The 13,478-nt window shown below is 38.8% G+C and overlaps 1 protein-coding gene across 2 annotated transcripts; it reads right to left on the bottom strand.

Annotated features, from left to right (window-relative positions):
• Positions 1-584: 584 nt before the first annotated feature.
• mysm1 (Myb-like, SWIRM and MPN domains 1) lies at positions 585-12,322 on the bottom strand. Of its 2 annotated transcripts, none has more exons than XM_053242178.1 (20): positions 12,051-12,322; positions 10,735-10,807; positions 9,306-9,376; positions 9,142-9,207; positions 8,915-8,987; positions 8,695-8,793; positions 7,664-8,123; positions 7,331-7,535; positions 7,084-7,214; positions 5,671-5,774; positions 5,355-5,450; positions 4,073-4,155; positions 3,901-3,955; positions 3,769-3,819; positions 3,452-3,526; positions 2,627-2,815; positions 2,203-2,335; positions 1,932-2,037; positions 1,196-1,253; positions 585-1,119 (listed from the first exon to the last, which is right to left on the bottom strand). In XM_053242178.1, the coding sequence occupies exons 1-20, from the start codon at positions 12,107-12,109 to the stop codon at positions 811-813; spliced, it is 2,496 nt and encodes an 831-aa protein (XP_053098153.1). In that variant the 5' UTR covers positions 12,110-12,322; the 3' UTR covers positions 585-810. The 2 variants fall into 2 exon arrangements, with proteins under 2 accessions (XP_053098153.1, XP_026800279.3); XM_026944478.3 differs by having other exon boundaries at positions 5,373-5,450; positions 12,051-12,316.
• Positions 12,323-13,478: the final 1,156 nt, after the last annotated feature.

Raw genomic sequence — 13,478 nt, 5'->3', positions numbered from 1 at the left:
TATCTAGAGTTTACTGAGAATTGGGCCATAAAGAAAAAACATCCAGTAAGCAGCAGTTCTGCGAAGGGAAAAGCCTTGTCGATGAGAGAGGTCAACAGAGAACAGCCAGATTGGTTCGAGCTGACAGAAAGGCTACAGTAACCCAGATAACCACACTGTACAACTGTGGTGAGCAGAAAAGCAGCATGAAAGGGCCCCTGAAAAATTGCATGATGCGATCATGTCAGTATGGAGCACAGTCTCAAAGCAATGTTTCCAACATCTTGTGGAATCCATGCCATGAAGAACTGAGGCTGTTCTGAGAGCAAAGGGAGGCCCTACCCAGTATTAGTATAGTGTTCCTAATAAAGTGCTCAGTGAGTGTAAGGTCCAGATTTGATTTATATACAACACGGTAGGGTTAAGAAATGCTAAAGAGATCCTAATGAATGAGTGTTTGTTTTCTGTCAGCAGCTAAAATGGAGAAAATAACATTTATCAAAGAGAACAATAAAAAGATAAAGGAGAGTGAGCAAGTACAAAACTCTCTTACCTAGATATCACACTATACTTGGTTAACACTGACTAGCTTTAAGTGCACAATGTGTTGTTACAATGAGATATTTAATTGCTGCCAAAATGATATCAACATGAGGTACAGTACTTTGCAAATGATTACTGGTCTTACTACCAAATACAGTTGAATTATATTAGTATCTGCAACAACAGGAGCTCTCCTTAATAACTTAGCTGCTCATCAGGTCAGATGAATGTCAATACTCAGTTTTTTGCTGATGGTACAAGAGGTATATATATTTACTTCTTTACCAGCTACAGTTGGTCTCCAGAATCTGAGCTATTCAAGCCTTTATCAGAACTGCTAGCGTTAATGATGGACTGCTCCTCTGTAAAACACGTCTCCTCATAGTCCAAGACTTCACTACTGTCCATCAGCTCGGAGGTGGTGAACGTGTGTGAAGGAAACTGTTTAAATTGCTCATGAAGATGAGAGGAGGAGCCAGAAGCTTGCTCTGTCTCTTGCTTATCTATGAAATGTGTAACGAACAAAGCTTCAATCTGGACCAGAAAGTTCTCTGTCTCTGGGATCTCCTCGAGAATCTTCCTAAGTGATGTGAGCATCTGTGGAACAATTACAGTTACAATTAAAGTCCATACATTTGAAGGAAATGAAAAGAAAAGTTTATCCTAATTGTACCTTTTCCAGGCATGTGAGCGAGGAGTCTCTGCGGTAGAGTCTTTCCATGGGCACAGACCTGCAGGAGAAACCCACAGAGAGGGTCACACAGTGAAGAACACGGCACAGACGCCAGACATTACCATACTCAAGAATTCCTACACATTTCACTGCACTGAGAAAACACTATATACTCATTACTCCTGAGAGCAGCTAAGACTGAGTCAATAAACACTTATACATATTAAAATATTAAAAACATATTTTTGTAAAATGCACTGAATTCTTCTATGACAACATTTGTAAATGAAGCTCTAAATCAACCTAATCTAAACCGCTTTCAGAGAGGGGACTACTTTTTCAGAGGGAAGAATCTGTGACTATGCGTCAGCATTGTAGTCGTGTGGGTCTGATTGCTCATGGATGCCACAAAACCTGAGTGTAACGCCTACGTAACCGCACTTACTTTTTACTGTATTTCCTTGAGAGTGTAAGAATTTTGGATAAATTTACATAAGAACAGCTTCGGTAAGACATTCTCTCATGTCTGTCTCATCAAACGACCGTTATTTAGGGTTCTGAATTCACATCATCTACAGTAGTTGTGAATCACATTGAGATTCCTGTCTGATCCATTCTCACATAAGCTACAGATTAGATACAATAGATTAGGTTGAAAGCATGCAAGAGTATTCTGTCAGCAAAACCGAATATCATTCAATCAGGTGTTTGTTGTGCAGGATGGAAATGCACCAACCCGTACGACTGCCTGTACTTGAACACCACCCATTCTGCTCTTCTCATCACCTCCATCAGGTCTGGTGGCTCAGTGGAGACTTGATACTCAAACTTGTACGGAAGCTCTAAGATAAACACATGCATCACGGAATAATAAATTTTTCAGACAATGGGGTTTTTAAATAATTACAATTTCTACAAATTTACACCTGACTCAAGTTGTTTAACTCTCTAGAATTATGTTGTGTGCATAGTTTGAACTTTTAGGTGAAGAGAGGTTAAGTACTCACTCTGAGGGCCAGCAGATCCAGTCTCTTCCTGCACCAGCAGACACGTATTCTGAGACACAGGGGAGGAGTTACTGGGGTTGTATGGGCTCACAATCATTCCTATAAATGGAGCTCCTCCTCGAGAGAAATAATTCTGGAGATGAGAGAAGACAGAAGGTAGTGAGCGAGAGAGAGAGAGAGAGAGAGAGAGAGAGAGAGTATACTTCTTAATTATTGTCCTAAATGTAGACATGGACATTTTCAGGTGTGTAGATACACACTATTTGGCCTCTGTGTCACCTCATATTTATATTTTATATTTATAAACTTAAAAAAAGAAAGTATAAGTAAAAGTAAACTAAGTAAATTAGTCTATTAGTTGTGACTAATAAAAATCCAAGCTTAAATTCATTTTACTTCAAGCACCTGTCATTCTCATTCATACCTGGTACTTAGCCTGAGTGTCAATGTCTCTGACTGAAGGGTTTGGGTCAAAAGCTGGATGCGAGTGATACCATCCAACTACACTGTGACCTTTGACCCCAAGCATCTCAGACGCTTGAGTCTGGGAGACGGGGTCCATTTCACACTGCAGTCCAGTGCTGAGGCTGTTACATGGTTCTGCTGCGCAAATCTACACACAAACACACGTCATCAGTTACCCACAATATATGGCAAAAAGTATGTGGACACCTGACCATCACACCCTTATGTGAGTCTTCCCCAAACTTGCCACAACATTGGAAGCAGACAATTGTACAGGATGTCTCTGTATGCTGTAGCATTACAGTTTCCCTTCACTGGAACTAAGAGGCCCAAACCTGTTCCAGCATAACAATGAAGACATAATGTGTTAAATTTGGAGTGGAAGAACTCGAGTGTCCTGCACAGAGCCCTGACCTCAACCCCACTGAACACCTTTGGGATGAACTGGAACACCGACTGAACCCCAGATCTCCTCACCAACATCAGTGCCTGATCTCACTAATGCTCTTGTAGCTAAATGATCACAAATCCCCACAGACACACTCCAAAATCTAATGGAAAGCCTTCCCAGAAGAGTGGAGCTTATTATAACAGTAAAGGGGGACTAACTCTAGAATGGGATGTTCAACAAGCACATATGGGTACACAATAACATTTTAATAAGTAAAAATTTAAGATTTCTGCGTAGACATTATTCAGTTTCCTTCTACACTATGCAACTGGAATTCCAGGCTAGTTCATATCAGAAGAATTTATCTGTTACAAAATCGATTAAGGCCCTTACCTTTAACACTTTGTCCTCATGATCGTAAGATCCACCCAGGAGTCCGATCACCTCTCCCATAGACACATGAGCATGCTGGCACAAGAGAGAGAAACATTTTTACAAAGTAGGCATGTGCTAGTAGACCAGCAACATGGGTTCTGGTAGTGAGCTCTTCTGGAGTCATTATCGGTTCAATTATACATAAATAAAAACTAAAAAACAGATTAAAAATGTCTTGTAGCCTAAAATCTACGACAGTGTGAGTGTGAATTTAAGACAATGTAGCATGCAACTTCTTTAATCCTTTATTTCATAATGAAGCACTATAAACATACCACATCCATGACAACCAGAGCTTCAGCACACACTATCACTCGGAACGGTTCCTGAAGATCGAAGGAGAGTTACAGTTTACATATTCATACACTCATGTAGATTTATAACCAGCGTGATTATGAGAGGTTTACCTTTCTTTCCTCTCCAAAGGCTTTGCACTGGATAAGCTGGAATGGATCAAAAGAGCTACAAAGCAGAAGAACCTTATTATTTCAACTGAACTCAGATCTCGTGCTAACACACAGTGTACTGTATCTACGTCCAACAGCAAACGAGCCGATGGAGTTACACAGATACACTCACCCTCGCTTAGGCAGTTTGCAGGGCTTTGGTTGCCTCTTTCTCATCTCCTCTCTCCTAAGGGCCAGTTCCTCTGCACTCAGATGCTGACAGGCAAAAAGGACTACATTTTAGAACTTCAGACGTAATCAGTTATAATTTTCCAGACACAATCATTTTCCAGACTGATCATAAATTCATTAAAAATGTAATCAATTTAAGCTAAGTAAGGAATAAAGCACCACGGGGTGTGTTGTTATAGGAAAATAATCAACGGCAGGGTAGTGTGATGCGTTACCATCACAAAGTTGATTATTTTCCTATAATTGCATATTCCAAAGTCTACTCTATCCCCTAGTTTACCAAAGCAATTAGCCAGCGATTACCATAAAGCAAATCACATCATACTTTTTATTTGTTTGTAGTGTTAAATTTGTAAAAGTTAAATGTTTCGGAACATTCTAAACAAGAAAAAAAAAATGTTGTCAGCAGTTTGTTATGTTACCAAGAAACGGCAAAACACAACAATTTCTGTCCTGAAGTAACAGCGTTACCTCTGTTAACTCTGTAAATAAACGTCTCCTCACACACAGCTTCAATATATAACTACAAAGTCTTAGAACAAGTGCATTAATATTAATATAAACCTCGTAACCGGAACACTTTCTGACCAATCAGAATCAAGTGTTCAACAGTGCTGTGGTATAACATAATTTAACAAAGTATTAAAAGCTAGTCACCTAGTTCAAACAAACTATGGATATAAGTATAATTATATACTCGAGGTGTGTGTAGGCAGCAGTGGCTCGGAGATTTTGGTGCAGCAGGACGACATTAATAAAGACACAGCCTCAAACAAAATTAAGCTGAGAGGCTATCACACTTAACTTATGCTATAGGCATAAGTCTAATGAATTTTTATAATAATAATAATAATAATAATAATAATAAGTAGGTGAGAGTCAACAACATACAGTCATCCCAAATAATGTTTAGTAGCTCGTTTTGAGTAGTTATAGACAATACCAGACACTAGGCCAAAAATTTGCCACCTGACACTGGCGATATATACAATACATGAAAATATATCTATATTAATAAGATTAATATAATAATATTAATATCGACATTTTTCTATTGTCCTACGATATGCATCACCATATCGCACAGCCCTGCCTGCACGTATGCACGAGCCGCCAATGTATGTAGGTCAGACAGCTAATCTCAGACTCTATCACATACAAACCATATTACAGGAAGCCTATTTCCTATGTACATTTGGTCAGTAGGATAAAATACAGATTACTTCCTGTGATTGCAGCACCTCATAAGTCTGGCCCTCCAGGTCACGGGCATCACACCAGTTCCCAAAGGCATCTCTCACTCGTCGTTTCCTTGTGCGCTTGAAGACAAATGAACAGACAGATAAACATAAAAAGCAAAAAAAGGTGTAGTGACTGCTAGCTGCTGCAAACATTAGCTAATATACAAGACACTACTTAAGCTACTACAAGTGTGCCTGGCTGTATTTGCTAATATTAGATGAGAATACACAGTCAGTGTTGTGATCTGGGATGATATATAAATAAACACAGGCTATGTGTTTCTACACTGATCATCACCATGGACTGTAGTCTCTGAGCCAGCTGATAGGCCTCCAGACTGTCTCTGCTTTCCTTCAGACGCGAGCGGTCCACCGGCCGAGGACGGTTATAGATAGCCTGCTCTGTGGAGTGGAAGGAAGAAAAACAGTAGAAAATATTTATTAGTTAAATATGTATCATAACAATAATAATAAAATGCTAGGCAGCTATGTTATACCACAATCATTTCACTCTTCATGCTGTAGTAAGACACACCAGGGCTTGCTGTTATAGAATAATAAATAGACTGGGTGGTGTGATACGGCCCGTGATGCAGAGTTACTGTTACCCCAAAAGCTGATTATTTTCCAATTAAAAGCAGAGAAGATAATCAACAGAAGAGCATTTTATTCCGCTTACACTAAAGCAATTTGCAGATGATTACAGTTTTATTAATTAAACCATTTTATATATTACATTTAATTTTCGCAAAAAACAAGTTACTTCCTGTTATTGCTTGTTATAATAACTATAACATTCGTTCTCTCACCAGCCTCTCTGTTTGTCTCTTTACTGAAGTTAATAAGACCAAAGAAAGAGCACAAAGCCCTCCATCCTAAAGACTTTTTCTTAGTTACAGCTTTACATCTGACTGTTTTTACATGCTGACACTACGCTAAATAAATGTCTCCTCACAGAAAACTCATTAACAATTACGTGTTACACACAAGTGCTTGTGCATGTTGTTAATGTTCTCAAACAGGTGATGTCTGTACTCTAAATACTCAGTGTGTGATTGTATTTAGTGCATTTGAAAACAGCCCCCAAAACAGTGGTTTGCTGTGTTTCCTGCTGGTTTAGCTGGGCTCGCTGACTCTGTGAGAAGGTGCAGACTGAGTAAACATATCAGAGTGATTATAGCTTAACCCTTAAATACATGGGTCCTTCGCCAAGCTTTGTACAAACTGCAATTACACATGCATAATGCAGACTAACCTGCAAACTGCCATGGTAATGATAAACTGTAAATAATAATAATAATAATAATAATAATAATAATAATAATAATAAAATTAAACAACTAAATATATTTTGTTATATTTTTATATTTTTCTTGTCACTACACTCCATACTGAGCTGCAACGTTCATCAATTGTACATTATTTTGTCAATCAGTCGTCCAACAGAAATGACAAAATGTCACTTTAAAAAAAATAATAAAAGGCAAAAAACAGAACTTTCCTCCAGCACACTAGCTTTACGTGCAACAGAACAACTGCGTGTCTGGCATTTATACACCATGGGTTAATTTAAAGAATTCTTTCATTAGTACTCAGTTATAAGGTCAATTGGCACTAAAGAAATTCTGCTCCTTTAAATGTAACCACACACACTCCAAGACCGGAGCATAAGAGAACGGTAGATAAACTAGCACAGAGTTAGGAGCATTACCACAGTTGAAGTTGATAGCCCCTATGAGCTCCAGGTAAGTGTGTATTCGGCCAATGCAGTTCACATCCCCGCAGTTCTTCAAGCCTGGACGCACTGACGTCTTATTTAAGTACTTGGGTTTGCTCTTCTCCCTAACACACACACACACACACACACACACACACACACACACACACACACACACGTTATATTACATACTACAGTCAATTCTGCCTCAAAAACCCATCAGGATCCATCACACACTCACCACTGGTCCAGTATGTAGTTGCGGATTTTCAGATATCGCTCTGGGGTCTTTGACAGACGACCCTCAAAGAATTCTGGGATGGCCTGCTTTTCTTCTTCTGTGATGGTGCTTGTGTCCAATGTTACTTCCTGTTCAGGAGGCTTCAGCTCCTCCTCTTCGTCCTGCTCCTCTGTGTCCTCCAGTGGACTCTTCTCTTTATCTTTATCTACAAAGAAATACCCATGTCAACAGGCCTCAATAGTTATAACTAGTTTTTATGCTGAATAAGCATATAATCATGTGATGGACGTGTTGTTCAAGCATATACACGCCCTAAAAATAAGCAGTAGGTACCTTCAGTGCACTCGTCGTCATGCTGGGGCTGTGGTTTTGTGTACCAGGACTCTCTATGATCTCCAGGTTCTGGCTCGGTCACTGTGTGAAAGTGGCTGCTGTTCCCCTCAGAGACGAACTCAGCAGGTGGATCAGACGTTTCCACTACATCTGAGACGTCATTGTTTAGTCTGCCTGCAGAGAACGCTATTTGAGTTTGACCTCTTTGGTCTTGAGGCTGGTCCAAGCCTTTGGGCTCGTCCCTGAAATCTAACTGGTTCTCAGGTTGACTCGCATCGTCACTCAGGTCATCGGTGATGTCCACGTCCTCATCGTCAGACAGCCGTTCGATGCGTACAGCGTTGGCCAGAGCAGCGGCCTGAGGCTGCACAGAGGGAGGGCTGGATCCAGACGGTAGCGCATGAAGCAGTGCACTCTGGGACTTAGTGGAAGACACTTCAGCATGACCTTCAGCTTTAGCCTTTAGGTTAAAAGACAAACAGAAGAGCCGAGAAATCAATTCTAATTTATTAGTTTAGAGCCAAAAAAGAAGAGAACGAAATGATAACTAGGATAACTGAGCTGATGACTGTTTGTTGCAGCCACAAATACAATAAATGACAACAATCTGCATAAACACGGATGCATAATGTGATAACAATACTGTAATTACAATGATAAAGGACTCTAACTGGTCTATCAGAAGTCATTCCTAATAACTAAAGGGGACTGAAACAACTCTTTATAGTTAGATTTAACTTAAAGCAGCAGTATGTCATTTATAGACTTCTTCTAGACTGGAAAATGTAATGTAATAAGACAAGCATGAAAATAAAGAAACAGTTTTTCTGAGCAAATGGTGCAATAATTTTAGGTCTAGAAAAACACTTCAAATGCATCTTTAATATCTGTAAAATGTTCATGTACTGACGTGCACACAGCACCATCCACACATTAAACCCAAATTTCTGAACATCTCAAGAATCTCTAAAGGCACAGACGTGGCATTTAATATCTTGAGAAGATAAGAAGTCGGTGCTGTTACGCCGTACCTTGTTTTTAAAGTACTGCCTGGCGTAGCTCTTCACTTGAAGAACGGTCCTAGTGCCGATCAGCTTTGCGATTTTGGTCCACCTCCGACCAAACTGAGCCTAGTTCAGTACAGGGTCATAAAAATCGCAGCAGTGTTATTGTATGCTTTTATCATGATTATATGCTAGCTGTTGTTTGCTTGTAATGTCATTAAACAACAAAGAGGAAACAGTAACATACTAGTCCTTTCTCAAAGAGATCTTTCTCCTCTTGTGCCCAACGAGCTGAAGCTCCAGAGCTCTTCACTGGTGACCTGCGCAGGGTTACACAAACGTTCTAGACTCGTTTTCATGAAACTAATTAATTAGATTTATTCAGCAATATCACTTAGATCACAGAAAAGTAATTTGTTCTAGACAATCACCTCAACACAAAGTTGAGAAGAATACACTTCATTGTTTACTCACTTTTTTACTTTAGGCTTTTCATCAGTCCACGCCACTTTAGGAACCTTCTTCCCAGCAAAATAATACGTAAACAAAGTTAAGGATGTAAACACATGCTTTCAGACAATACAGCCATTTAAAAGTGAATTGAAAAAGAAACCCTAGGTCACTTTGAATAAGGATATTGCTCTTCCAGCAACATGCTCTCAATGATCTCTCTGTTCTCATCGCTGATTGAGTTATCCAGGGTCCAGGGCTGAGAGGAAAAAAACAAGACTACATGAGAAATCCAAATGGAGAGATATAACCCAAAGAAGAGTCGGTGTTCTCAGTGTGTTGGCTCAACTCAATTCAACTCAACTTTATTTATATAGCACATTTACAAACAACAGAGTTGACCAAAGTGCTTCACAATTAGCAAACTGAAAATTAATAAAATGACAAACACCATCGACACACATAGAGACATTAGCAACATTATAAACCCCAAAAAAACTGCGTATACAAGGTGCGATCAATAACAGAACAAATATCACCAGCACTCAAGGTTCCCCCAATTCAAATGCCACAGTATAAAGATATGTTTTCAGACTTAATGATGAGGCCGAACGGATGTAAAGTGAGAGATTATTCCACAATTTAGGATCAAGTACAGAGAATGCCTGATCACCCTTTGACTTTTGCTTACTGAAGGGCGGCCAACAACATTTGATTCATAGACCTCAGAAGCCTAGATGAAATATGATGGCTTAGGAGATCTGTGCAGCCAAAACAAATAATAAAATCTTAAAATCAATCCTAAACTGAACCGACAGCCAGTGACGAGATGATAACACAGGATTAATATGCTCCCTTGAGCATTCTGCACAAGCTATAGGCAGGACAGTTGGCACTGACGGAGTCCCGCATAGAGAGAGCTGCAATAGTCTAATCTAGACGTAATAAAAGCATGAATAATTATCTCAGAATTTTTAAAACTAAGAAAAGGTTTTAGCTTAGAGGTCATCCTAACCTGGTAGAAGCTGCTTTTAACGACAGAACTGATCTGTTTATAAAAAAAAAAAAAAAGTTTTTCACAGTTTTCGATAAAGGAGCAAGAATACTGATTATCTTCTCTTCTTCTCTGTGTGTTTTGGACCAAATATAATAATCTCTGACTTCCTTTCGTCAGACAACCAATTCTTAATATCTTCTAAAGTACACAATGGCTCAATTAAAAGTAAACAGTGGACAGCTTCAACAAACCGGACTTCATGTGAAAACTGTGATGAATTTACTAGTTACACAATTGCACTATTTGTCCATATAGTACACAGTTATATTAGGGATTTATTTATAACCGCACTATCCGGTGTCACCCAGATGAGGATGGGTTCCCTTTTGAGTCTGGTTCCTCTCAAGGTTTCTTCCTCATGAAGTCTCAGGGAGTTTTTCCTTGCCATCGTCGCCTCTGGCTTGCTCATTAGGGATAAATTCATACATTTACACTTTATAACCTGAATGTATTCATTTCTGTAAAGCTGCTTTGTGACAATGTCCACTGTTAAAAGTGCCATACAAATAAAATAAAATTGAATTGAATTAAAGTTGTGACAGTCTGTAGCTTTCTCTTACCAGCACAGCAGGGTCAGTCCTCCATGCTGACTGGAAATACTGATCCTGGAGGATCATTGCTCTGGTAAGATCACTGCAAAATCAAGCAGGTGAGATTTTTAATCCAAGTGATCTAACCAGTGATCTATTCAGTGATCTAACCAGTGATCTAATCAGTGATCTATTCAGTGATCTAATCAGCATCACAGGTAAGAGCATAACATCCTCATCAGGGTTCATCCTGTTAACAAAATCTAAGGCAATGAAATATAAATATATAATAATAAATCAATTCCATGATGAAAATGAAACACTAAATAATAATTCACCCTTTGGCTTAAAATATATAACCAAATGTAATGGCATTTTTCCCTAACCTACAAAAACAACACAGAAATGTCAGAACTGGTCTCCTTATATGTCAGAAATGTCAGAACTGGTCTCCTGAAAAAGGCCCACCTCTGCTCCAAGATTCTCATGAACTTTTACCGCTGTACCATTGAGAGCATCATCACCAACTGCATCTCAGTCTGGTATGGCAACTGCACCACAACAGACCGAAAAGCCCTTCAGCGGGTGGTGAAAACCGCCCAACGCATCACTGTTTTCAGTTACTCACTTCACTGTTTATTCACCTTGCTTCTTTGCTATACACTACACTAAATTATAATGTGGTCTTTGCACTACTGTACTTACATACATGCATATATGTGTGTGCATATATATATATATATATATATATATATAATATGTATGTATGTATGTATGTATGTATATATTCATTTGCATATCCTGTTCATATTCCTGTTATATTCTTAACATGTCTTCACCACTGTACACTGATTGTAAATACATATATAGATCACATTTATCCCTATTTATAATACCTACTGCACCTCCTGTACATAAGTCATCCATTCCCCTGTACATATCACCCTCACAGCTATATATCCTTATTTGTAATTTATTGTAAATATGCCACTTGTGCACTTCTGGTTAGATGCTAACTGCATTTCACTGGCTTTGTATATGTACTCTGAACAATGACAATAAAGTTGAATCTAATCTAATCTAAAATCTAATCTTATATGTGTATTAGTTAACAGCCAGCGTACAGGCTCAGGCTCAACACCAAACGTGTCCCTGCTCCCCATGTAAGTGCAGTAATGAGGGTGTGAATGAATGTGTTTTAACACCCTTTAAAGTGCACTACATGTCGAGCAGAGCGCCATTGGGAACGCAGCCTGACTGCCGTGTCACTACTCAACCCTGGGCGAAAACTATTGTCCACAACAATGTTTAAAAAGCTCAGTAATGTATCCAGAAGGCATGTTTACCCATCATCTGCATCACATTCGTCTCCTTCGATGTCAACAACATCCACCTCGTCCGCCATGATGCTGGTGAACGGGTTAAAAGCGGCAGAGAGACGAGCTTCCTTCCGTGTTGTTTGCTCAGAGCGACACCGTGTGGCCGGGAGGTGATACTGCAGCCCAGAGGCTCGTCCCTGGGACAGGGAGCCTGTACTGAGTTTATGTGAATCAAATCAACATCATGAACATGTAGCAAACATAGGCACCTTGTGTGTTTTCGTGGATTCTTGAAATTCTGGTGCATTCTCAGAGTCTGACTGGTCAGAAGGTGTTGATTAATTTTCTAAAACAGCATCTCTGAACATATGCAATGAACATCACTGCTTTATATTAATGCACTCATTCCAATACATTATCATTTCTATAGTAACAACTAACACTGACTTTTGTGCTCTCCATAAAAAAATGTCCTTGTTGATATAGTGAAGTTTTCTGTGAGATGTTATTTTACTGTAATATTACTGTATGTAATGTTATTTTACTACTACTAGGATTATTGTTATCACTATTACTGTTACTGCTGCTACTACTACTACTACTACAACTATTATTATTATTATTATTATTATTATTATTATTATTATTGTTGTTGTTGTTGTTGTTTACAATAATAAATGTATTATTTATTATTTTTTGGAAGGAGTCTCCAGGGTCAGCTCTTTGTAACAGTCAGAGGTAAAGCTGTAATTTTTCCAACATGGGAAAGTTTGTAGTCTCATTAACTTTAAGACAGAGAGAAAAAAGAGAGCAGAGGAAACGACCGTTTATAGCTTTCATAACACACGTGATAACTAACTTGTTTCGAAGATGTTCCACAACAATAAACATAACTATAAATAGGTAAAATGGATGATGTCATTTATTTGCAAAAAAAAAAAATGTTAGTGTTGGGAAACTGCTGTGGTTTAAAAGAAATAAAACACTTTCAGAGCATTTTGTTACGGGAAAATAATCAATCTTGGGGAGATAAAAGCATCACACTCCAGCTGTGTTTTATTTCTTACATATAAAGCATGTTGTAGCAGCTTCCATTTCTACTAGATGTCTCTTAAGATATTAAGCAGCTTTCTTGAAATATTATTCGTGTTTTGGTGAGCTTGTTATATGTAATGTTTTATGTAGTATAATGCACGTGTAATGCTGTTCTCATGAGTCCCTAGTGCTGTGATTTACGCTCTTTTGAAGCTGACTCAGTCTGCTCTAGTGCACATATTTGGCCATAAATGTGTGTGTACCTCATAAATATTATACTGTCCAGAGTATATATAGTGCAGTGATCACCAGCCCTGATCCTACTTTCCTGCTCCAGATAATTCCTGTACTTGATTAGCCAGATCAGCTCTGCTGGAACTGAATACTGCAGGAACTGAGATAGTAGGAAAGTAACTGGTG

This window comes from Pangasianodon hypophthalmus, chromosome 19 (genome assembly GCF_027358585.1).
Source record: "Pangasianodon hypophthalmus isolate fPanHyp1 chromosome 19, fPanHyp1.pri, whole genome shotgun sequence".
Taxonomy (NCBI): domain Eukaryota; kingdom Metazoa; phylum Chordata; class Actinopteri; order Siluriformes; family Pangasiidae; genus Pangasianodon; species Pangasianodon hypophthalmus.
This window is presented reverse-complemented; position numbering and strand designations above follow the sequence as displayed.

Bases quoted from the DNA above. Each gene is read 5' to 3' on its own strand.
- mysm1 (XM_053242178.1), bottom strand. From the start codon at position 12,109: ATGGCGGACGAGGTGGATGTTGTTGACATCGAAGGAGACGAATGTGAT. The intron at 7,215-7,330 runs GTGAGTGTGTGA...TGTGTGTGTTAG, and splicing joins AACTACATACTGGACCAGTG to GGAGAAGAGCAAACCCAAGT. The intron at 5,775-7,083 runs GTAATGCTCCTA...TCCACTCCACAG, and splicing joins GGCTATCAACTTCAACTGTG to AGCAGGCTATCTATAACCGT.